Source organism: Dipodomys spectabilis, unplaced genomic scaffold (genome assembly GCF_019054845.1).
Source record: "Dipodomys spectabilis isolate Male_0828 unplaced genomic scaffold, ASM1905484v1 ptg000032l, whole genome shotgun sequence".
NCBI classification, from domain to species: Eukaryota; Metazoa; Chordata; class Mammalia; order Rodentia; family Heteromyidae; genus Dipodomys; species Dipodomys spectabilis.
The window spans coordinates 19,760,361-19,788,031 of record NW_024870709.1 but is presented as its reverse complement, the minus strand read 5'-3'; the positions used below and the strand labels follow the sequence as shown (position 1 = coordinate 19,788,031).

Here is a 27,671-nt window from a genome sequence, read left to right as displayed (position 1 = left end):
CATTAGAAACATCTGCAAGAATTATAAATATAAAGACTACTATTCCCTCAGTCACTGAGTGTTGTATTTCATCAGCTTGGGTGAGACCTGAGACTTCATGATCCTCAGGCTACGTTGAAGCTACTAGTCTGGAACCCATCATGGTGATCTTCTGCTATATATACAATATAGGAGGGAAAATGTGTGGGAAAAACTGAGTATGTTTTTCTTAGTAATTTTATCAAAATGGACACAAAATGGACAGCACAGGATAATTTGCACATCCAAATACTCTACCAGCCAAGCACCAGTGGCTCGTGTCTATAATCCTATGTATTCATGAGGCTGAGATCTGAGAATTGTGGTTTATAGCCAGTCCAGGCAGAAAAGTCTGTGAGACTCTTATGTCCAGTTAACTATGAAAAAGCCAGAAGTGGAGCTATGGGCCAACTGGTAGAGCTCTAGCTTTGAGCAAAAAAGTTCAGTTATAACACCCAGGCACTGAGTTCAAGCCCTAGGACTGGCGTGCGCGTGTGCATGTGTGTGCGGGTGCACGCGCTCACCCACACACACACAAACACACACACACACACACCCCACAAACAGTTGTATAAGCAGTGAATAGAAAAAAAGACTGAAAACATTTTGACTTGCCACTTAGTCTGTATGTGAGAATCATGCTTAATGTTTCTGATGAAAAATAAAGAAAAAGTTTCAATCTTACATTGGCACAACATAAGCTATTTTAAACAAAATTATCTAGGAAAATCATATTGCGATTTAATATGAAGCCTACACGATCCTTTCCTCTGTTCAGATACTCCAATTTGTATAACTGTATTCAATTTACTAAATATATTATTAAGGAACACATTGTAGAGCATGGTTTGTTTTTGTCTTACTTTTCTGTTGAAGTATTAAGTTTAAGTAAGGAAAAGTGCTTAAGAATGCCCCTTCAAAGTCAACAAGCAGGAGCCACCTGGTTTCATTATGCTCCACTTCCTTGCTCAGCTTGAGTTTTTAATCTGAACTCATAATTCATAAACTACAGACACAAACTTACATCCTGATTGGACATCTCCCAGTAGGGTCTCTCTCCATAAGACATCACCTCCCAGAGAACAATCCCGTAACTCCAGACGTCACTGGCGGATGTGAATTTGCGGTAGGCTATTGCTTCTGGTGACGTCCACCGGATTGGGATCTTCCCACCCTTTAAGTATAAAATCATAGAACAAAAAAATTTAGCAGAGCAGAGAATTATGCCCCATACATAATGTAAATTGAAATCTGCCAAGACATTTCTATTATGAAATACAGAGTAGGCTTTTAGTAAACTATCTTGACAATCTTCTATGTCTGTACCAGGCAGGATCATATTTATAGCAAAATTTATTTAAAGAAAAGAAACACCTGGAAGAATTTTATATCAGAAAAAAGTAGAAATTGCTTAAATATTGGCAGTTTAAATAAATGGAAGCATATTAATCATCAATAATTTGGTCTACTGCTGTTATGATACAATACTAAAAATTATCCTGTATTGGTTTACTAAAGATTTATACAAACCAACACTTTTAAGTTAATAATTTTGCACAACACAAACCATCTCTTGCTACATAAATATTGCTAGGTATTTGTAAACTAAATTAATTAAGAATAGAATCATACTTAAAACTACACACTGTGCTAAATTAAACATCCATTTGGAATGTTATCAACACAAGAAAATGAAAATATGTAAGGTGATGAATATTGCAAGTACACTAATTTTCTCATTACACTCTGTATACATGTATTTAAATTTTACACTCTATCCTTTATATAATATATTTATAATTAAGTATTGGTTGAAAATTTTAAAAAACATTATTATTAGATGTAATAACTACTTTTGCAGTACTTACCATTTAGAAGAAAATAAGATTGCATTATGGGGACTTTAAAAGTACATATTGCATGGAATTTTCTCAGTTCACTAAATAGGTTTAATAAAGATATATGGGAAGGGATGGGAAGGGGAAACAAAGGAGGAGGCAACAATGCTTGATAAAAATGTACTCATTCTCTTGCCCGTGTAATTGTACCCCCTCTGTACGGTATTTTCACAATTAAAAAAAAAGAAAAGAGCACTATTAACCAAAATATATTGTATTCATTGTTAAATGAATATTGTCAAATGAATATAGTTGTGGCAACTCCTTTGTACAACTATTTCAAGATAATAAAAAAAGAAAACAACAACAACAAAATGAGGTATCAGTTGTTAACCATATAGAAAGTACTACGCTTGGAACTTTGGATGAGACAATTATAAATGATATTGTGGCCCTTTTGTTTGGAAACTGTCAGGCAAAGAGGAATGACAATTACTTGCTATGAGCAAATACAGAGAAAAAAGTAAATAGTACATTTCAAACTTTATAGTTCCTATGAATCATTGCAGGATTATTTCTGTTAAAATGGAAATTCTGATTCAGGAGTTCCAATGTGTAAGCAGTGTCTACATTTCTAACAAACTCCAGGTGATACTGACTTTCTAGTCCAGAGACCTTCCTTCCACTGAATATCACGGAAGCAGTGGTAGCTGAGATGAAGGTTCAGATCCAGTTGTGTTTTTAGGATTTCAGGTATTGCCCTTTGATTGTGACAACAGATTTATATGTGTGGCACTTAATAAAATCCAAACAGAATGCCAGAGTCCCTGGACAAAGTCTCTCTTTATTGAAGCATGAAGGAAGTTAACAGAAGTCTAACCAAGCATATTCAGGGGATAATGTCATGTTTTAAAACCTGTTACAGATATTTTGGCATGTTCTTAGTGGTCCTTTCTACTTTCTTTTACTAAATACAAATAATTGAAATTATAAAAATATCATTAAAATGAAGAGAAAAGATTTCTCTAATGAAAATAGTGTATCTCTATATAATGAAATAACAGATTTACTTTGCCACATGAAGGTCTCTTTACAGTTACTTAAATATAAAAGTTAAATATTTATCACTCTAGCAAGGTCCCTTAGAGTTAAAACAATTTAGTATGTAATACCAATAGTCTTATGACAGAGAATCCTGTTTGGTTTTATTTCAATCAGGATTGAAATAGAATGTACAAAAGTTTTCCATCTTAAGTACTTTGACATTATTTTCCAGGGAGAACTCTATTTAAATTTTTTAATCAACAAGTTATATGGTAGAAAACAACAACAACAATAAATTGTGATTGTTCCTTAAGAAAAAGCTACATTTATGTTTAATATTTAAAATCTTTTGCTGACCTGTTCTGGATACAACACTGCTAGTGAAGGAAATTCTGTGGTCCAGAATTCCTAAGGGGAGATTGTACAGCATGTTCTCTACTGCAGATATGTAGTTATAGATTCAAGCAAATTATTTCCAGAATGATTTTCAATCATGGGCTGTCTATTAATTTTCACCTGTGAAAGTCTTACTAAATGTTTCTTAAAAACGTATGCAAATAAGAAATGTGTGGGAAAATTTATGGTAAATTATTTCATTTAAAATGTTTATGTTTTAAAATTCCACCAGACATATTGTATAACTATCACATCCTACCAAGCACACACACACACACACACACACACACACACACACACACACACACACACACACATTTTATTTTGTGCCAGATGTTTGAAGCATATGTGTTTTGTAGAAATGTTGCACAGAGCTAATTAATAAATTCATCACCTCACCTTAGTCATTATTTAACAGTGAATATAAGTCAAATAGACTCTAAAAATTTCAATCAGGATGTATTGTCATTAAGCATAGTTACAATGTTGTACAATTGATCTCCTGAAATTTATTCCTCTTATCAAGGTAAAATTATATGTTTAAACCAGCTTCTCCTTATCTACTCCCTTCATATCTGGCCTAGTAAACACCCATTATATTCTCTACTTCCGTGAGATCCACTCCTGTTTAAGAAATGTTTATTTCAACTGGTAAATAAATGCATAAACATTATACATATTAATGGAATAATGTGATATTTTGATAACTGTATACATCATATGTTTCAATCAATTCAGACAAATCTTCCTCTTCGTTTGTGTTGTTGGCACTATCAAAATCCTTTCTTATTCTTTACCTACTGTTACCTACTCTCACATTATGATAGAATGCTAGAGAGTCATGCTATTATCCAATAGTAATTTAGCATCCATTGATCAGCACTGACACCTCCCTTTGTCCACTCTGTTCTTTCCCTCTACTTCTATGAGTTAACTTTGTTAGATTCTACAAGAGTGGGATCATTGGATGTTTGTGTTTCTATGCTGGATAAATTTCACTACAGGTTCATTCATATGGTTACAAATGGAGGAATTTCTTCATTTTGGAGCAGCATAGTGTTTGGTTTGTACAAGCCACTTATTCTTCATCTATTCATTACCAATAAACCAATATACACGCCTTCCTATTCATATTCTTTACATATATGGGGTTTTTTTTAGAGCCAGACTTTCTTAGAGGAGGATTATTAACATTTCAGATGAGACTATTCTTGTGATGGGGGCTGTCCTGGACACTGAAATGTTTAGTAGCACTCGGGCTTTTCTCATCTGGGTTACATATATTATCCCTCTGACATGATAGCCAATAATGTCTGCAGGCTGGATCAGTTTCTGTAGGGTTACAAGGTCATCCACACTCAAGCATCTTTACCATCTTAAGCTCTTTGTGAAATTCTTGAGCAGTAAAATAAGATAATCCAAATGAGTTACTGTAATTTTATATAAACAAAGTGGATATATAAGTATATACACACACACATACACACATTGACTCTTTCCAGGAAGGGTTTCATTCCTGCTCTATGCTTTAACTTTAAAAATAAAGTAGCAAAAGCTAAAGTCTAATACTGGCATTTTGATGATCTAGCAATGGCATCTCTATTTGTCCTCTTTTTAAAAATTGTTTCCTTTTTCCTTTCTCTTTTGCTTCCCCAACACCAATTTTATTGGAAAATGGGATAATTTTCTGTTGATAATGAAATTTATTCTTATAAACTGTAGCTTCCTAATCAGACAGAACTGTTAGTAATTCATAATTTTAGTAAAATAGGAGAAAATATAATCTCCATATGTAAATTAATAATTGCAGCCTTCATAGAGCAATATTAGATAAGAGTCTTTGAGGATCCTATTTGGTTTTGTAATATGAGTGAAAGAAGCTGGGACTCATAAATTTTAATTTAGTCATACTTTACCAAAGAGCTTTCTACAGTTAAGTTGAGCATCTACAAGTCTGAAATTATAAAATCAAAATAAATTGAATACACAGGAGTTTGACTATACAAATTTTCTACAAGAAGGAATGGCAGAATTTATCTATTATACTGTTCCTAAATTTGAACACAAACTTTCCTTTTACCCCCCTACCATACCTCCTCAACTGTTAAATGCATATACATTAAGCTTATGTTAATTTCATTTAGTTTTAGAAATTGATTTGCAACTTTTATTTATTTATTTTGTCTGTCATGGGGCCTGAACTCTGGGCCTGGGCACTGTCCCTCAGCTCTTCAGCTCAAGGGTAGCACTCTACCACTTGATCCACAGCATCACTTCTGGCTTTTCTTTTTCTGCTTGTGTGGTGCTGAGGAATCTAATCCAGGGCTTCATGCATGCAAAGCAAGGATACTACCACTGAGCCACCTTCCCAATCCACTTTCCAAACTTATGTATATGAAAACTACTTGCCAAACACATCTTTCTAAGAGGCATGCAAACACTCAAATTTGATGAGTTAACATGCTTCATTAGTTGGTATGTTTCTTATGCTACAGTGAACCTATTCCATTGCAAACTTTATTGATGAGCATGGGCTTAGGAACTGATCAAAACTGAAATTTTCCTTGTGAGTCTAATACAAGTAAAATGTACAAGTAAATGTACAAGTAAAATGATTTATCATAAATACAATGTGTGAAGATTTTTTTTACCAGATTTTTAAGTGAACATTTATTTGAATATTGATGACCTTCACAGATAAGTTCTCCAAATATTTATGTACTTAAGAAATGTTTCCAGTTCTTAGAGCAAGCTTAGAGTCACAACATATGGAATATATCTAAAACCTTAATTTCAGAGGGGCCTACAATTCAAGCTCAATAGAATTAGCAGTGCTGTTTGCTCCCTGTGTTTATAATGCCAAACCTAGAGCCAGTTCCTCTCAACATTCATCTGAGTATCAGCTTGTAAATGGGGACACAGGATGATGTTATTTTTTTTTCAGGTGAATTCTTATACCTTGTAGGAATCTGGAATCTTGGTTCCTGAAGCTACCTTTTACCCTACTATTTAATTTCACATAGGTTTTTAGCTAATTGCTCTTGAACCAAAGGCCATAGGGAATATGGAATGTAACTGTATGCTTTTATCTGTTTTCACCAGCTCTGTTGTTTTATACACTTTAGTTCTTTCACCTCAACTTTAATTTTATTTTACATTAAATCCACAAGAATATCAAAACTACTAATATATCCAGTGTTAATTATTCTGGGCTTTTAGACTTGTATTAACTTTGTGCTAATCTGCATATATAATTGAGTATCCTGTTTAAATTTACTTCTTTTTTCCTTTCTTGTACACTTTTTATTGTAAAAATGCTGTACAGAGGGTTTACAGTTACATAACCAAGGTAATGAGTACATTTCCTATTGAACATTCTTGCCTCCTCCTTTGTTTTCCCCCTACCATCCCTTCCTTCCCACCTCCAAAAGTACCTCCACCCACCAAAGTTGTAAAGTTCATTTTCAACATAGTGTTTTGTATGTCTCATTGTTTTACTTTTATAGAACCTTATACAAGATTTAAGCAGATGAATGAATGAAGTTGTGCTAGCAGAAACACTATAATCTCACATAGAAATAATCCACAGTTGTTAACTTCAAGCCAGGATTAGTTGAAATTCAAAATTAGATCTTGTTAAGAAACAATCATTCGAGTAGGAATGACATAGTGATCTTGTCCTTGAAAGATCCTACAAATTCACTTGTAAAATATATTTAGATAATTCAAATTAGATATTGGGCCAGAAGCTTGAAATTTCAGGAGCTTAATTAAAATCATGCCATTAGATTTCGGGTTTTAAGCTTGTTTTTATTGTTGTTGCTGCTGTTTTATTTTTATAGAAAGAGTATAAATGATGAAATGTCTGAATATTAAGATATACCATGGATACATGTCCATTCTTTTTCTTTTCTGATTCTCTGAACATTTTGTTCTGATTTAGGAATTATTTTGTGTATTCTGAGTTCACAGCCTACCTGTGAGCTCTGTCAGGTCATACTTAGAATGACAAAAGACTTTAGAGAGTTTATCAGAGTTTATTGAGTATTTAACCTGAAAGAAAATATTGGCCTCTCAGGTTAAGAGTGGAACTATAGAGATAAATCATTTTGCTAAAGGATTTAGTACCTATCTGTTGTCAGGGTCTCAACTTCACTCAGTGCAGAAGACAAGGTGAACGGCAATGTAAGAAGACTCCCAGAGGAAGCATCTGTTCTAATCCCTGGTAGTTCAACTAAAGCAGCCACTGAGAAAATAGTTTTAGCAGATGTTGTTTGCTATAGACATCAGGGACGGATAATCCTTTAGGTAGCAAAAGCCCATCTCATCAACTTCGGGGATTTTTTTTCCCCACCATTATGTGAAATAATTGGAAATGTGTTGATCACAGGAATATCTTCCCATTTAAATTAATGGAGGCTATGGGAAAATGAACAAATTTTAGTCATTTTTAGTTTACTTCCAGGACCACACAAAACAATATAAAAACTATGTAAATTGATGTGTGATACATAACTTCAATAAAAAAAGGATATGGGGATATGCCTAAATATGTGCCTTTTCTTAATTATATTTTGGCAGTCTGTAAGTAGAGTTACAAAGGTGTTACCATTCAACAAGTCACTTTATAAGTACAGTGTATCTTGATCAGTGTTACCCATTTCATCATTTCTCTAATGGCTCCCAACCTCACCTATCTCCTCCAATACTACATACTCTATGAAAATAATAAATATATATCCTAATATGAGCTCTTTTCCAAGTTCTATGAAATTTTAAGTATTTTTATTTTTACCATAAAGGTGATGCACAGGGTTGTTACTGTCTTGTAAGTCTGGCAATGAGTACATTTCTTTTTGGACAATGTCATCCCTTCCTTTGCTCTCCCCGTTTTCCCTTCCCATTCTCATCCACAAGTTGTATAGTTCACTTTTAACATAGTGTCTAGTGAGTACCACTGCACATCTGTTCACTCTTTTTCCCTCCTTTTCCATGATTCTCCTATACAAACAAACAAAAAACTAGACAAAAAGAAACAAAGGAGGAGGCAAAATGCTTGATAAGAAATGTAGTCATTACCTTGTTCATGTAATTTTAACCCCTCTGTAAGGTTTTTTCACAATTTAAAAAGAAAAGAAAAGAAAAATACTCCTGATTCTATTTCTTGGAGTTCATTTCAATAAATATTATTGTATATGATCAGAGGCACAGAGCCATTGAACTTTTTTCCTCATATATATATACATATGTATATATATATATATATATATATATATATATCCTCCTTTGATCTTACTGTGTGTGGATGTATAATTTATTATGTCCAGTGTATTTTAGATCTATCTTCTGCATATGAGAGAAAACATGTGCCATTGGTCTAAATGTTCAATTTTGTGTCATAAGTAAATAAAATCCATATATTTAGAATGATTATAGAAATCGCCAAAGCCATCTTGAGCATAAGGAATAAAACAGGATACACTAAGCTCTCACATTTCTAAATATATTACCTAACCTTAGTAATCAAAGCAAGATAGTGTTGGCCTATAACCAGACACAGAACCGGAAACAGACAAGAGTGTGAGAAGTAAGCTAGTATATATACAACCAACTGATTATCAATAAATGTGTTAGGAACATGCATTAGAGAATGTAACCTGACTTTAAAATTGGCCATAGATTCACAGATGTTTTTTAAAGGAAAACATACAAAAGGCCAACATTTCTAAAAGAAAATATTTAATATCATCGATCATCAGAGAAATGCAAATCAAAAACAGTGTGAGATGTTATCTTTTGTCAGTGTGAGATGTTATCTTCTGTGAGTAGGAATTGTGCAATATAAAAATTGTAAATATAAAAAGTCACGGTGAAGATGTGGTCAAGGGAAAGCATTTGTACATTTCTAGTTAGAATGTAAATTCTTATGGCTTTTATGAAAAATAATATAGAGGTTCATCCAAACATGTAAATTATCATACAATCTAGTAATTCCTATAACTGAGTCTGTAGGTAAAGGAAATGAACTCTGTGTGTCAAAGAGAACCAAGAAAGAGAAATAAACCAACATCCAACAACATATGAATAGATACTGTGTGTGTGTGTGTGTATGTGTGTGTATATATATATATATATATATATATATATATATATATATATATGTGAAAGCTATTCAGCCATTAAAAAGAATGAAATCATGTCATTTGTGACAAAATGGATGGGAGATCATTAATAAGTGAAACAAACCAAGCCCAGGAAAGAATGCATGTATAATCTCATTCATATTTGTAATCTCAAAAATTAATCTTATAAATGTGTGTATAAAGCTAGTTAACAGAAGCTGAGGGGAGTGGAAAACAGGGAAAATCAGGAGAGTCTGTCTAGTGGGTCCTGAGTTACAGTTAGATAGAACAATTAGTTCTAGTATACTATAGCACAACAGACTGATGGTAGATACTATTTATTATTCTTTTTTGAGGGGGCGGGGGTCCGGTCGTGGGGCCTGAACTCTGGGCCTGGGTGCTGTCCCTCAGCAATTCAGCTCAAGGCTAGCGCTCTACCACTTGAGCCACAGTGCCACCGGCTTTTTTTTCTTTTTGCTTATGTGGTGCTGGGGAATCAAACCCAGGGCCTCATGCATGCAAGGCAAGCGGTCTACCACTGAGCCACCTTTCCAGCCCTGTATTATTCTTTTAAAAGATCTACATGTCCAGGATAATCTTAGCAGATGAGCAGAATAGCTCAATAGCTATGTACATATGACTACACAAGATGATGCTAAGTGAAATGAACTAGAAGTGAAATGGAAACAAGAGGTTTTCCTTTGTTGTTGTTGTTTTTAATGTACTACGTGATTTCTTTTTTCCTTTGTGTTTTTCTCCCTGTGGTTTATCTCCTGTTGTCACTGTATTTGACTTTGGTACCCTGGGTTTTGTATTTTATTTGAATTAGGGAAAGGAAGGGGAACAAAAAATGATGAGACAAAGGACAAGGGGGAACCAATGCAACAGTGGTACTCACAAGACAATTTGTTGGAAATGATCTGTATATCTTGGTGGGGAGAGGGAAAAAAATGAGGGAGGGGGTAACAAGTTCAACAAGAAATGTACTCACTACCTTACTTATGTAACTGTAACCCCTCTGTACATCACCTTGACAATAAAATTGAAATTTCAATTAAAAAACAGACACAGACATGTACTTATTACCTGACTTATATAACTGTAACCCTTTTGTACATCTCCTTTACAATAAAATTTAAGTAAAAATATAAATAAAAGAGCTATCTGAAATGACTTTGAAAGCTTTTTTCAAAAGGAAATAGCAATGTATAAGGAGGTATATATCATTGCTTGATTTAAAATAAAAATATGTATGCATTGAAAAATCACATGATATCCACAAAAAGAGTTCACCTTTTAGGCTTTTATATGTAAGTTATAGTTCATAAAAAATGAATCTAAAATGAATTCTGAACTTTTATCACTTTGAAAATAATTTTACAAAGAAGGAATATTATAAATACATTACAAAGCTGTAGTCTAGTTAGCAGGAATATTGTATATTTGTAACAAAATAATAGAAATAACAAATTATCTTAATATTTTGTTATAAACAACAAAACTTGAGGTAATACTGCCATGGTTAATATGGACAATTGAGGAACAAGGGAAAAATGAAATATTAGCTCCAAAGCTGAAGGACATTCTCTTATGTAGCCACTGAGACACTTCTGAGACATTTGAGGCCATCAGAGATCATGGAAATGGTCTCTTTAATGTCTCTATTTAGAGAATTACTGCTTGAAAAAATGTGGCAATTCCATAGTGAAGGTTCGTAAATCAAAGTGGGAAAAGCGTGGGAGTGAGCTTGACCCATAACATAGAGAATTAAGGTTTTAAAAGGGTGACGGAAAAGAAGCAATTCCAATTCTCAGTCATTGCAAACATCAGTGGACTAGACTGCTGGAGGTGATTGTTTACTCAGGACAGAGGAGTTTGGGGCAAAGGGAAGTCTTGAGGGCCCATGGAAAGACCTTCAAGGAAGGTGTTATCACATGTTTGAAAGCATACAACATTCACAAATGGTATGGGAATAACAATAGAACATAATTTTATCTGAGTTTCTAGGGTTACTAACTCTACAGATTGATGTAGCAAAGAATGTTGTTTAGTATTCCGCAAATGTGTATTCAGGGTTATTCACTAACACAACTACTTTGTCTTCTTGTAAAAAAAAAAGCCTTCTGATATCAGAGTAATGATTTTATTTAATACAAATTACTTAGATTTTTTTAACCTTCAATATCTGCACTACTTTGCTGGCTCAGTGGCCTAAGATGTTCTTAGAACATCGTTATGAAATTTCTCTCCTCACTCACTGCCATAATCCTAACTACTCAGCCTTGCTAGACCTTTATGTGTGTGTGTGTGTGTGTACATATTATATATATATATATGTTTTTTGTTGTTGTTTTTTTGTGTGTTTTATTTATTTATTTTAGTTGGTCATGGGGCTTGAATTCTGGGTTTGGGCACTGTCCCTCAGCTCTTCAGTTCAAGGCTAGCACTCTACCACTTGAGCCACAGTGTCACTTCCAATTTTCTGGTGGTTACTGGAGATAAGAGTCCTGCACAGACTGGGTCTGAACCGTAATCCTCAGATCTTAACCTCCCAAGTAGGAGTTAGTCACTGATGCCCAGCTTTCACTTATTTTTTTTTTTTTTTTATGATCTTGTTTCTTGCTTTAGAGAGGAAATTCAGATGGTCAAAGCTTTGTTTTACTCACATATAGACTCCTAGACTCTGACAGAGACTGGTGTAATGTAATAGATACTCACATATTTGGCAAATGAATGCAAGAAGGAAAGAGAAAATGGAGGAGTGGAGGGAAGGAAGGAAGGGAGCGAGGGAAGGAGAGAGGAAAGAAAGTGAAATAAAGTAAGGATGGAAAGAAGTGAGGTAAGAAGAGAAGGAGGGAAAGAATCATGTAAAGAAAAAATAAGGACTCAGTATATTAGATATTATTTGGTTTTGATTTAATGTTTAAAATATTCTTAGTATTTAAGTCTAAAATTAGTTATGTTATATTTTATGAAATGTGTAAGTAATATGTAATACTTAACGGGCAGTATTTTCACATAGTAAAATTTCAATATACATAGTTTTACACTTCCAAAATTATTCAGAGAAAATACTCATTCATGCTATTATTTATAATCTTTCAAGATTACTCACTTAGCTTGATCAATTTCTCATCTTTTTTAATTCTTAAAGTTATGTAAGACCATTGTACTTTAATATTTCTGACATTAACTTGGCAGAAGAAAACAAGATGGGAAAATTCATTTTCTTTCTGACAAAGAGAATTCTGTCAACAATATAGATTCGAGTTGACATTCCTGTAATTCTGGATATAAAGAAGGTAAAAGCAGGACTGAAGTCCAGGTGGTCCCTGAGCAATACATCGACATCTAGATTCCATTTTGAAAAAATAACCAAATTAGAAACTGCAGGAGCATGGCTCAATGATAGAGCACCTGCATAACAAACATGAGGTCTTAAGCTCAAGTCCCATTGCTGCCAAACAACAAAACAGGCCTTGCTGGTTGTCATTCAATATACAACTACAGAATAGGAAAAAAAAAAAAGAAAAGACTTAATAATGGGGGACATAACCAAAAGCTATTGGCTTCCTCAAATTTGCCAAGCAGTTTATATAGGATAATTATATTGATAGAATATAAAATCAAAATTAGGTAAAAGTCAACACTGTCTAATTTCATCCGACATGAAACAGTAAGCCAACATGCTAGAATTGTGGATTCCATTTCAACATGATCCTATAATGTTCATATGCATTGATGTATGCATGCATGCCTGTAAACAAAAATGTTCAAGTAGGGCTGGGAAGGTGGCTCAGTGGTAGAGTGCTTGCCTTGCATGCATGAGGCCCTGGGTTTGATTCCTCAGCACCACATAAGCAAAAAGCAAAAAGCTAGAAGTGGCGCTGTGGCTCAAGTGGTAGAGTGTTAGCCTTGAGCTGAAGAGCTGAGAGACAGTGCCCAGTCCCTGAGTTCAGGCCCCGTAACCAGACCCCCCCCAAAAAAAATGTTCAAGTATTTGCAACAAAATTCATAGAAAGAAAAACGGAAAACTCATTCTGTGGCAAATGATTCTTACATGGTTAGAATGAAGTAAATAAATACTCCAGGACAAATAAAACAAAATGTCATCATTATGCATTGAATGCACATGCTGTGAAACCCAAGAGTTAGAATTCCATTTTTTGTATTTTTTTTATTGTAAAAATACTGAACAGAGGGGTTACAGTTACATGAACAAGGTAATGAGTACATTTCCTATTGAGCATTGTTGCCTCCTCCTTTGTTTTTAGGGAAGGTGGCTCAGTGGTAGAGTGCTTGCCTTGAATGCATGAGGCCCTGGGTTCGATTCCTCAGCACCACATAAGCAGAATTCAATTTTTGTTTGCTTTTTCAATAACAGAAAATGATTTGGTGATTTAAATTTGGAAGGCTAAATGCTCCAATCTTACCCATTAGCAATGTAATCTGGGACCACTCACAATGGTTTGTAGCCTTTACAGTACAGCTGCAGTCCTGCTCTGTGGCCTTTCCTTTAAATTGTATTATATCCTATCACATCACTGTAGACTATCCCATAATTTAGATTTATATCATTGATTAACCACTGAAATATTTATTTAGCTTTTAAGATTCTCTCCCTTATAAAGCACCTGTTAAGAGTGATTTTCAAAATGTCATCCAAGAATCAGAGGGTCCACAAGAGCATTTCAGGGAGTGTTTGAGTTGTAAACTATTTTCATAATAATACTAAAACTTAACAGTCTTTTCACTCTCAACATCCCAGGAGTACGCAGTAGAATTTCACAGAAGTTGCAGGATGCATATAATGTTGTGTAAAATCTCAACATCTGGGACTTCTCCATAAGTCGGTAGTGAGAAATGGTGAGAAATAACGACAAAGTGAGTACATTTAAAAATCTGATTCCCTCTATAATATCTTTATGGAAAACACACACACACACACACATTCACACGCATACACTCACATATGTTTCTTAGGACTATTTAGGTTGACTGTTCCTTATCAATCACACCATTTAGAACATAATGAACAAACGTTATATCCTTAAGACATCATGAAAGAAATCTGGGGTCCGATGCTGGTACATCATGTTTGTGATCTTAGCTTCTCCAGGGGCCGCAATGTCAGGATTGGATTTTGAAGCCAGCCTGAGAGATTCTGTCTCCAATTAACCAGCAAAAAGCCAGAAGTAGAGGTATGACTCAAGTGGTGAAGAGTCAACTTTGAGGAAAAAGCCAAGTGAGAGCCAAAGACCCAGAGTTCAAGATACAATATGGAACAAAAATAAAACAAAATAACCAAAAACAAAAAACAAACATAAAAAAACAAATAAAGAAGTAATTTTGTAAGATAATAAATTATTTTAAAGTTTTGAAGTAACGTATTTTTTTCAACTTCTCAAATAACCTGTCCAGGTTTACATTTTTTTAATTTTCTTTAATTGTGAAAATACCATACAGAGGGGTTAAAATTACATGAGCAAGGTAATGAGTACATTTCTTATCAAGCTTTGTTGACTCGTCCTTTGTTTCCCTTCCCATCCCTTCCCATCTCCTCCCCCCACACCGCTGCTCCAAAGTTGTAAAGTTCGTTTTTCAACATAACATCTTGTATATCTCATTGTTGCAATGGGTCAACCTATATCCCTATTTAAACAGTTTGTTTTTCCCTTCCCCTCCACAAATTATACCAACACCAGACACAGTGAAAAAAGGGGTTATACTGTGGGGGAAGGACATACAAAACAACAAAGAAATCATCTTATAAATATGTTAGAAACACTAACAAGCAAGAAAAAAACATTTGAGTCCTTATCTTGGGGTTCATTTTGCCTAACATCAACTTATCTGACCGTTTCTGCTTGTCTCAGTCATGTACTAGTTATTGCAAATAAGGGAAACCATGGGACCTATGTTTCTTTGGGCCTGGCTTACTTCACTTAATATAATTTTTCCCAAGTCCTTCCAGGTTTAGATTTTTAACTGTATAAGTAGTTCATATAATGTCATATCCTCTCCTAATTCCACCTGCCACTCACAGAAGTATTTTAAAGATAAGATTAAACCACTAATCCTAGCTACTCAAGAGGCTGAAATCGCAGTTTGAAACCAGCCTGGGCAGGAAAAGTCTCAGAGACACTTACCTCTAATTGACCTAAAAAAAACAGAAATGGAGCTGTGACTCAAAAGGTAAAGTGCTAGCCTTGAGCAGAGACAGTGCATACGCTTGAAATTCAAGCATTTGTGCTAGCCTTGAGCAAAGAGCTCAGAGACAGTGCATAGGCATGTAATTCAAGCAATTGGACTGGCATAAAAATTGGGCACAGTAGGCCCTTCTATGTCAATGATATTCAAATACAGCCAACATGATTGCCATAGTGCCACTATTTTCTAGTTAAATTGCAAAGGAGAACCTGGGAATGGTTTGATGCACTGAAATATTGAAGGTCAATATCTGAATTGTAGGAATTCTAGATACCAGGTAAAAATGTTTCAAGTGTTACTTTGACAATGTAACTAATATAGACAAACCATAAAAAGTTTATTCAAAAATAATACCTCTTTGTAGTTTTCAATGGTAAACATATATATATATGACATAGCCACAATATACAAACCCAAATAATATGATCGGTATCTAAACTAAATGAGTAAGACCACTTTGGGTTAGATAAATACACAAACTTAATGTGTATTTAATATATAGTAAGCATGAATATAAACATATATAAAACAATTATGATCCTATATTTATGAGCACATCATAAAGATAATTTAATGATAATCAAATCTATTTCCAAAATGCTATATTTTGAGATAATTTGATAAATGCTATCAGTCACAATCTGCTTGAAAGATAGTTTGAAAAGGAGGAATTCCTAGAATATTTTTTTGCAATAAAGATATCTATAAATACAAATCTATAATATAACAACTTAGAATGGCAACTCAGGTCTCTCGGGTTTACTCAAAAATCAAAACAGCAATGCTTTATAACCTCATTTTTGAAGTAAATTATAAAATTTCTGTACTAAACAAGGCTTATTATATTTGAATAAGTCAATGATGCCCAAATTACTCTAGCAATGCTTCACAGAAAGAATCCAGGGCCTCCTCAGATGATTTGAGAGAGTTCCAAAAGAATACAAGAATGAACATGCATGAACTAAAGAAGAATTATATGAATGAATCCATTTGATTACTGTGAAGTTTTAAGAATCTTCTGAGAGTGATATATCCATGAAAAGGGCCTACTATGTTTTTCTTTCAGAAATGTGAAGGATTGTGAAAATAGCAAAATTTTATTTACACAATCCAGAGAAATAACTGCTAAGACCCTGTTTCCTAAAAGTCATAACCAGTGTAAATGGAATTTTGAAAGTAAACTCAATATATATTTCAGGGAGGACTTGGTCTAGATTTCAATGAGTCTCATGGGATCCTACTGAACTTTTCTTTGATTATCATAGACATCAAGATTAGTATTGGGAATAAGTCTGTTCATATTTAATAATTGGGTGCAGCCAAAGAAACATAGGTCCCATGGTTTCCCTTATTTGCAATAACTGGTATATGTCTGAGTCAAGCAGAAAAGGTCAGATAAGTTGATGTTAGGGAAATGAACCCTAAGATATTTATTCAAATGTTTTTTTTTCTTTCATGTGATTGTTTCTAACACATTTATAAGATGATTTCTTTGTTGCTTTGTATGTCCCTCCCCCATTTTATAACCCCTGCTTTCACTGTATTTGATGTTGGTATAATTTGTGGAGGGGAAGGGAAAAAACAAATTGTTTAAATAGGGACACAGGTGGACCCATTGCAACAATGAGACAGACGTACAAGTCCTTATGTCGAAAACGAACTTTACAACTTAGGTGGGGGGGGGGGCGTGGGTTGGGGGGAGAGAAGGAGGGGATGGGAAGGGGAAACAAAGGAGGAGGCTACAATGCTTGATAAGAAATGTACTCATTATCTTGCCCATGTAATTGTAACCCCTCTATACAGTATTTTCACTATAAAAAATAAAAAAATAATTGGGCGCAGAGTTGAATTTCTGCCTTATTTTTTAAAATAAGTTAAAGTATAATAAAATGTTATAGTGAATATGAATATTATCAAATACTTTTTTAAAGTTCAACTACAATAAAATATTATAGTGAATATAAATATTATCAAATACCTTTTTATCAAAGCTGAAGCATTTTTTTTTTAAACAAGAGCAATATAAACTACAACTCCTGGCTTACATAGAGGCTTATATAGTAGAGTAAGTTTTATAGTAGAGTAAGCTTATGAAGGACTTCTTTAGAAAGCAGAATAACAAGAAGAAAAAAGACATTTCAATGGAAAATAAATATATTGCATGGTATATATGCAGTCCTCTCAGAAGACAGTTTAGTTAAAAAAAATAAGACATTGCTGTAGAACATTGGCTGAGTGATTTTTGTAAAAATTAAGAAGGAAGCCTTACGATATTTATCCATATGTTAAATTTTATGAAGTATTCACAGCAGTATTCATTTTATGAATGCATTCAACTAGCTTCTTGGTTATACATAATCCTCATTAAGTAGTATTAACAATAATCATAGAAATGTACTCATTATCTTACTCATGTAACTGTAAACCCCTGTACAGCATCTTTATGTACAGGGGTTTACAGTTACATGAGTAAGATAATGAGTACATATCTTATGGGAAGGGGTGGGAAGGGGAAACAAAGAGGGAGGCAACAATGCTTGATAAGAAATGCACTCATTACCTTGCCCATGTAATTGTAACCCCCTGTATATAAATTCATTTAAAAAATTCACATAAAAAATTTAAAGAAGAATGAGGATAATTCTATTTTAGTAATACATCCACTCATAAAGATGAAATAAAAATCTGGAAAAATTGATTCACAAACATGAATATTCTCTGTAGGTAGAAAAATTATGGACTATTCTTCATTTCATTGCTTCTGTTTCTTTTTCCCCTCCAGTACTAGGCATTTGAAACCAACGTATCATACACAGTAGGCAAGTGTTTCATCACCACTGCAATAAAATTTAAATTAAAAAAAAGATAAAAATCTTAATAACTTTCATTGTGCTAGCTTCCAGTTCTCATTCTTCCTGGCTCTACCTCCTGAGAAGCTGAACATGACATCATGCTTGGCTTGTCTAGAAAGTTTATGACACAAGCATGCATCATTTATGTAAATACAGATTTTTAAATGTTTTCAGATTCATCTAGTAGGCTGACAATTCTGATAATTAATTACAATTGCTTACTAAATGCGTCTCAACCATGAACATAAAAATAGATAAATAAAACTATGGATAATTTTAGACGTGAAGATTATGGCGCTTTGGGGAAAAATCATAAAGTAAGGTATCTCAAAATCTAGTAGTCACTTTTTCAAAATAGTAATGGTGTGTGATTCCTAGAATACATAGTAATATTTTATATTAAGGAGATATTGCTTCCTGCAGAAATCTAACCAAGCTATCAGTTTGGGTCTATTTCTATGTATTTACCAGTTCACCATGTGGGGGCAGGAGAGTCCTTGTTACTCACTCGTGTGGTGTAAGCAGCTTCGGGGTCATCCTCTAGAACACGTGAAAGTCCAAAATCAGAAACCTTGCACACCAAATTACTGTTGATCAAGATGTTCCGAGCAGCAAGGTCTCTATGAACGTATCCCATATCCGACAGGTACTTCATTCCAGACGCTATCCCTCGAAGCATCCCAACCAGTTGGATGACCGTAAACTGGGCATCATGTTTCTGGAAGACATTCCCAGCGTAGAATTAGGGTTGTTAGAGCCTAGAAATGCATCCTTTATTTTTTTTTCCTTTAAAAATCTCATATACCAAAAGTTGTAACAAACATGTTAGCTATAGACATGTTAGCTCAAAGCTCTCAGGCCTAACAAGATCAGTGGATCAATGGATTCATTGCCAAGTAAAACACCATGCAATCAGAACCAAGTTCAAAAGTAGGCCTCTGCTGATCTTTGTGTGATATATATTTATAATGCTTCCTCAGAAACATGAACAAGAACAAACAAATGAAATGGGTGTCGCGACTATGCCAGGTTCATTTCCTTGATGCTTTATGAATTGCTTTAAATTAAGTAGCACTAAAATGTTAGTTATCAATATAATTCACTCATCAACAGTAAAATCATGGATTGATCATTTTTTTCTTTTTCCCTAACTCTGGGTGTTAGATCACAAAATAGAAATTGAAGACAAAGTCATAAAAGCTCTGCATTATGAAAGCAAACCTAAGATATTTATTTGATTCATTTTATTCTCTCTCCTTCTCCTTCTTTCTCTCTGTTTCTCTCTCTCTTTCTCTCTCAGTGGTACTGTGGTTTGAACTCAGAACCTCCTGGTAACCTTGTTGGTGCTAAAAACACATATCTAGTCCACCATTTGAATTTTAATAGAAATAGGTGGTAAAAGCAATGTGTTAATACTATATCCACTTCTAAATATATCTCAGAAAGCATTTACAATATTTATTATTTAAATGAATTTATTTATTATTTAAATGAATTTTAGTGTGTTTTGAGATCCATAAAAATAACTTTTAAAATAACCATTTCTCTTTTGTAGAAAATTTAGAATTTTCCCTCATAATTATGAATGACATGACATATTTTGTATCTCTATTCTTCTATATTCTGCCTGTCTCAAGACTCAAAATAATAAAAACATTTTGAAGACCCTAAACATGACTAAAAAAAGTGACTAATGTTGATTGTTAATGTCTTGAATGTCAAAAAATTCTGTATTTATTTGAGAACTGAATTTTCTAAACTACATTAAAATATGATGAATTAAGCATTTCAAATAGAAAACTTATATATTTAAAGAATATATATGTGTATATTATATATAATTACATATTGCCAAATGATACCTTACATTACAAATATATATTCTTTAATAATATAGTTTATAGTACATGCTTAGTTATTGAGTAAAGTCTATGAGCAGTACATAGTCTATCTTATCATAGTTTGAGGTTACTTTACATAGTCAAAGGGAATATTTTTGTCTTATGTAAATATTTATATCTGGGTTTAGAAAAATATTTTAATTTATGTTAATGATGTGAATCTTGAAAATGCCAAAAACTTGAAGAAGATCGCGTAAACTTTAATACTATGAACTATTAAAATTTGAATGTTGCAACTAAACATGCAGAATAAGTTTTGTCATTGATATTTAGTCCCAGAAATGTTCAGCTTTCCTTAAAATTTAGATAACTTAATTGCTTGGCATAAGATTAGAAGGCATTTCTAACAATTTCAGCAGCTCATTCATAAATTCAAACGTGTGCATATATATAGTTTTACTTACACGTAAGAAACTGTCCAAGGAACCATTCTCCATGTATTCTGTTACAATCATAACTGGCTTACCTATATAATGGCAAATAATACATGGAAAATCATCAAAACTGTGCAACAAATATCATACAATTACTTACATATAATACTCTTGGGCACCTAATGAATTCAAAGATTTAAGAAAATTCTCTGCCCAGATTTTGCCATGCTGCAATTCAAGAAAAAAAACACAGCAAACAAAAATGAAACTATGAAATGAAAATGAAAAAAGTGAAACTAAGAAAAAAAATGGAGACTGGTTTCTAGATCAAAGGCCTTAAACCTAGATTATCTAACAGGACTTATTTGGAATTGTTTTCAGGAAACATAAATGTCAAAATATGTCTCCATTCTTTAATTAATTGCATTTTAGCTGCTTTTCAAAAATAATATCTTGTTTACAAGCACAAGACAGAATGAGGAACCCAATTTCCACTCACCCTATGGGCATGTACATCCACAACATAGTGTTCGCTTTTGTTTTGGTTAGTTACAGGCACAATAAATAAAACTCCCTCTCTTTCAGGAAACTGGTACTCAAAAAGTGACGAGATAGGATCAAAGAGAATGAAGGGGAGAAGCTGGGAGAAAAATTCATATGCAGTCATAAAACTCAATGCATGTGCTACAAAATTAAGAATTTTGTGGGAGTGGGTAGGATTGGGAAGGATGGAGGAGAATGAGGAAAGAATGCTCAAGATGCATTGTATATTCATGAACTGTTTTGTTGAATTACAACTTCTTGACAATTTAAAATTTCATTTAATTAAAAAGTGAATTAAAAAATTAATTTAAAATTTTAATTTAAATAATTCCTACTTTCATGAAGTGTACAAGAGACTTGTAGGAAACAATAAACAGAATATAAAATTCATGTTATGTTTGAAAGGAAATAAAGCTGCAATAAAAATTGCTGCAACCACTAATTTGTAACTTGGGAAATACATAGGCTCAATGTGATTAAACTATGTGGATCCAGCATTTTAATGTACTTATATAGCAACTATTCTGTGTATAATACTGATTGATTAGATACATTAATTGTATAATTATCATTGTACTTAAGAATCTTGATACAGCAAAGATAAGTGTCTCAATGTCATGAAGTAAACAAATTATAAAGTCAAGAGTTGTAGCCTACACACTGTGCTATTCATGAGATAAACATATAAAATCTCAAATACCAAACATAGTATTCTTAAGTATTGTGGATATATACAGCTAGAACTAGAATAAATGTTTAACAAGGAATAATGATTTAATTGATTGTTGCATGCCAATAGGGTAATTTTAATTAAAAGCATATATATATATATATATATGTGTGTGTGTGTGTACTGTAGCACTACATCTACTACTAATAATAATGCCATATGAACAAAGCTAAATATTACTCTAGATATATTACACTGACAGCAAAGAAATTAATTTTAGAAACCAGCATTATAAAAATATAAATTTGGGAAATAGATACGTCTGATATCTGGGAAATCCCAATGTTTCTTCTTTGAACAGAAGTTTATAACAGTCTTGAGTACTTCATATGCTTTAGCACTTAATTCTCATGGTATACTTATGCTTCAATAATATGCATTCTTTTTCTTTTTCTTCTTCAATGGAGAACACTGTGCATTGAAATAAGTTATTTTTGTAAAAAAAATATCCAGTAGTAAACCAAATCTCTGACATGGTCTGAGTTTAAAACTTGCATATATCATCACATTTTAACTCTGCTTTGCTGATGCCATGATGTCTTGATGACAAGCCTTTCATGCTACAAGAAAGTTATTCCTTTTCCACCTTGAGAAGTTCTAAGTTGAATTCTGCTGAAAGTCTTCAAGCATGAATGTCTTAAATCTAACACAATTATCATTTGCTTTCATAAGTACCTTCTATCTTATGAAGATTAGTTTGCCATTTTGATGCTAGAAAATATCAAACTTTATTTCCTATTTCTTTTTATATGTAAAAATTCTGAATCTATGCTGTTGAGAATTATCATTCAGTAACATGAAAGCTACTCACACTATATTTAGTTATTTGAATATATCATAGGAGAGATGTCTTGATTATTGGAGTGAGGAAAATATTTAAATTCTATAAATTTTTTCATGATTTTCATGCATATTATAGTCAGTTAACGCAATGCTCAATTTAACTAATATGCTGATTTAACTTTCTGGGTACCATATCACATTTAACGTTGTGATCTAGTAATATCTGAAAAATTATTTTAACCTGAATTCTGAGCTGTCAGAATTTGCTGTTAAACAAATTCTAGCTAAAGTTCAATTTCAATATATTTAAGGGAAATGGAAGACTCAACCAATTTTTTTTGGTTCCTATTTAACTTTATCAGAGACCTGACTTTTAATGAAATGAAGGCTTGAGTGAATGAGCAAATATATGAATGAATAAGTGAATGAGTGAATGTGCTCTCTATAGATCATCTCCTGTCTCTGTTCCTTCCCTAATATAATCCTGAAGAGCATAACATGCTACAAATGCATGCTTCCAAGGGAGTTCAAAATACCTTGCTTTTCACTGCCAGTTATTGAATCTGTGTATTACTCAGACCTCTGCTTATCACTCACTTCCTCTGGCTTTCAGCCTTATGACCATTTCATTTCCCATTAGCATATAGAGTAGAATGTTTGGCAAGGGAAATAGAAGTAGCTAAAAATCAACCCAGTCAATTAAGCCAAAGCTCCATGACCATTCAGAAATCAGATCAGGCTGTCTTTAACTCTGTAATTTAGGTATTTGTAAACACTTCAGTTAAGATGGGCAAGTTGGGAAATGTGCTTTGCATTAAGTTCAAAGATTCAGGAAACCAAATGTACAGACAAAAGTAAACAGAATCAAAATGTTCTACCTTGGAAATCAGTACTAAGAGTTTCCCTTGTGATCATGATTTTGATAAATATAGTTAAAGAAAAAGACTTTCTGGAATAGTGGCCAGAGTTAGTTTTAATATGCATAAAATGTACTAGGAAATTATAAAATGACAACTCTTCATAGTATGCAATATTGATACACAAGTGTGCAAGCTCTTTTACATGCATTTTGATTTGCAAATAATATGACCTACATACTCAAAACAAATCCTACATCATTCATTATCAACAGAGACTCAAAAATCTATCTGGCATATATCATAGACTTCTAAAATGGTCAATAACTAGATGGAATAAAACTATCAAAATGAACAAAACAGGTTTGTAGTTGGTGTGTGTGTGCATGTGTGTATCTGTGTCTATGTCTGTTTCTGTATCTGTGTGTGTCCTGGGGCTTGAGCACTGGGCAATGTCCCTGAATATTTTTTTGCTCAAGGCTAGCATTCTATCATTTGGGCTACAGCTCTACTTTTGGCTTTTTGGTGGATAATTGAAGTTTTCATAGGCTTCTTCCAAGGCTGGCTTTAAATCATGATATCTCAGCCTCCTAAGTAGCTAGATTACAGGCATGAGCCACCTGTGCCAGACTCCCATTTTGTTTCTATATTTACTTATAAATATATGGAAGAAATGTTGATTTTTCACATAGTAAAAACAAATGAGTAAGTCTACTAAATGCATTTGTTTACCAACTATCCATAGTGATTCAGAGATATTTCTAGTTACTGAATCACTGTTCGATGATAGTGGGTAGGAGAGATAAAATAACTAAGAATTCCAGGTTAAGCACCGCTGTTTTCACAAACTTCTCCATCACATTTTTTACAAAAAGAAGAGTAAGTGATATGATAGATACACAGTCAACCATAAACATATTTTTCTTTACAAGTTTCAAATATTAATTCTTAGATAATAATATCCACTTTCAAACAGAAATGTAATTATTTTTAAGATATCTAAAATTATACACACTTAACCCATTGTTCTTTACAGTTTTGTAACCATTCTAATGTGATTCAATTTTGTCTTATTCATTATGCTGACCTGTTATTTTACCTTCTGATATTGATTGTAGCGATTTTGCATTAAGGCAATTGTATGCATCTGAGTTTGGGGTGTTCCTTTTCCCCTTTAATACAAAAGTTTGTGTAAAACCAGAAATGCTCAGATATCTGCTGAACTACTAAACTACTTGTATATACTGAGTGAATTTTTTTCTTCTTTTAGGATAGTTACTATGGATAATAAAAGGTAGTATTTGTACACATTGAGAATTATGGTCTTGTAATTTTTTCCTTCTTTTATTTTCAAGGTGATACACAGAGGGGCCACAGTTATATAAGTAAAGTAATAAGTACATTTCTTGTCAAACTTGCTACCTTTCCCTCATTTTTCTCCTACCAACTCCCTCAACTCCCACTCCCCAAGTTGTAAAGATTATTTCTAACATATTGTCTTGTGTATATTACTGTTGTATTGGTTTCCCCCTTTCCCTTTGTCTCATCATTCTGTTGTTCCCTTTCCTTTCCCTAATTTGAATAAATTTATATACAATACCAGGGTACCAGAATCAAATACAACCAGAACAGGAGATATACCATAGGGGAAAAATATACAAAGGAAACAAAAAATCACATAGTGTATTAAAAACAGCAATGACAAAGAAAAACGGAATTCCATGCTTCCATCAGAAAGAATAACATTGCCCCACTTATAAGGAAATGAAAAGACTTGGGAAAAAAATCATATTAAGTTATGTAAGCTAGACCCAAAGAAACATAGATCTCACAGTCTCCCTTATTTGCAATAATTAGTATACATCTAAGATTATCTTATCAGATGAGCAGAAAATCTCAATAGCTATGTACATATGACCATATAAGATGATGCTAAGGGAAATGAATTCCAAGACATGGACACAAGAGGATTTATAAACTTTGTAAAGTGAATTTAATCTTCAGAAAATATCCAATAAAATAAATGAGGAAATTTACCACATAAATTCTGTTTTAATCCAAATATGCGGATTAGTGCAATGGTTATACATAGAGCATGCAAAGGAAAGAGCTAAAGTTCTTTAGACATGTAAATATATTATTCTAGTTCTCACATTTTCAGTAATATATTGAGAAACAGTCTCCTATTTCTGTTCATGTGGGCATATCGACATTCTGAATTTATAAACTTGTAATCAGAAATGTATGATAACAGCCTGTGTCATCAGAGTTTGCAAAAAATTATTATTCTAGCTCTGTAATATATAATATGTGATATGATATGAAATGATTATGATAAGAAATAGTTGGGATATGGCTTAAGTAAACATCTGCCTAGAAAGCTCAAGGCCCCAAAATCAAACCCGAGTACGACCATAAAAGAAAGATTAAGAGTTCGAGATGAAATATAATACTCTTGAAAGAAGCTCAGAAGAAAATTTGCAGAGAGAAAGGAAATAACAGGATTTGGGATTGTTAATAAAGTATGCCATCTTAGCCCAACAATATTCCTTTATCCTCTATACTGGGAATAAGGAAGTCCAAATCTATATTAGTGATGGTGCAAAGTGAACACTCAGAGAGAGAGAGAGAGAGAGGGAGAGAGAGAGAGAGAGAGAGGGCTGTTTTAATTATGAGAAATCCTCTTAGTCCTCCATCCATGACATTCCTCAACAATAGAAGATTACAGTTAAGTTAAGTTTCCTGGTCAATTTTTAAATTTCCAAGAAATTAATAAAGGAGGGAAAAACACATCACTTAGATTGAATTTAATTCCTCCTATTTCACTAGGTAAAATATTGCCAATAGGAATTATTCTTGGAATCTAAACATCATTTAACTTATGGTGTGATGGCAGAAATATCAAACATTTGTTAAAATCAAGTTTCATCCTTTTGAACTTCAACTAAAATTGATAACACATGTGAGTACCTCGTTCTGGGCAAAGCCTGTCCCCCGGCTTGCTGCTACTTTGAAGATCAGAGACTCTATCACCTTCTCGTGTTTAAGATTTTCAGGCTCATGACATACCATTAAAATTGTTTATGACTTGATTCAAACAAATTAAAAGTAATGATCACATAAAGGCCCTTCTCAAAATGATTTGAAAATGATACATTATAATAGACACAGTATTTCTAAGCACACAATTAATAGCAATAATAAAAAGGCTTCACTCAGACAAAAGAGAAGAAAGGAATTTTTTCAAGAATGTTTTTTATATACACACAAATTAAATGGTTATCTCACTCTTAGCAAAAGATTTGCATAATTCTTTGCTAATGTATTCTTACATACTTTCATAGCATTTGTGGGGGTGGGGGGGTGTTGTGTGTGGGTGCAGGTCCTAGGACTTGAACTTAGGACCTGGATGCTGTTATTGAGCTTCTTTTGCTCAAAGCTAGCACTCTACCACTTGAGCAACAATGCCACTTCTGGCTTTTTTCTGAGTAGTTTATTGAAGATAACTCTCATAGACTTACTGCCAGGGCTGGTTTCAAACTGTCATCTTTAGATCTCAGTCTTCTCAGTAGCTAGGATTACAGGTGTGAATCAGCAATGCCCAGTTCTCATCTCATTTTAAAGACGCAAAAAAAAGTAAGATTTCACTGTTAATTCTACATTACAGAATAAGATGTATATGTGAGTTGTTTGATTTATGAGGTCTCACCATTAGTATGGTTGTGTCAGAATTTGATCTTGGATGTACTGATTCTTAGTCTAGATATTGATATGCTCTTTTTTAAAATTTGAAATGTGATAAGCTATAAATTCTGCATCACTCTATTTAGCCAATGTGTTTATGGGCAGGTATGTACATGAGTATTCATTTAGAAGTCAAATGTTTTAGAATGTAAAACATTAGCAGCAAAATAGATCATCTCTTTTGATGACAATGTGTCATATTTATGTTTTAAATGTAACATATAAACGTTATTGTAGGGAGCTTCTATTTCCTCTCTAT

General features: G+C 33.2%; 1 protein-coding gene across 2 annotated transcripts in view; it reads right to left on the bottom strand.

Moving 5' to 3' along the window:
- The window catches only part of Epha3 (EPH receptor A3), a 316,446-nt gene that overhangs the window by 19,593 nt on the left and 269,182 nt on the right, over positions 1–27,671 (bottom strand). For both annotated transcript variants that reach the window (XM_042676814.1, XM_042676816.1), the window contains exons 12-14: positions 20,786–20,847; positions 18,989–19,198; positions 1,043–1,192 (exon numbers count right to left, since the gene is read on the bottom strand). In XM_042676814.1, the coding sequence (XP_042532748.1) occupies positions 1,043–1,192; positions 18,989–19,198; positions 20,786–20,847 (422 nt within the window). The remainder of the gene's footprint in view (positions 1–1,042; positions 1,193–18,988; positions 19,199–20,785; positions 20,848–27,671) is intronic.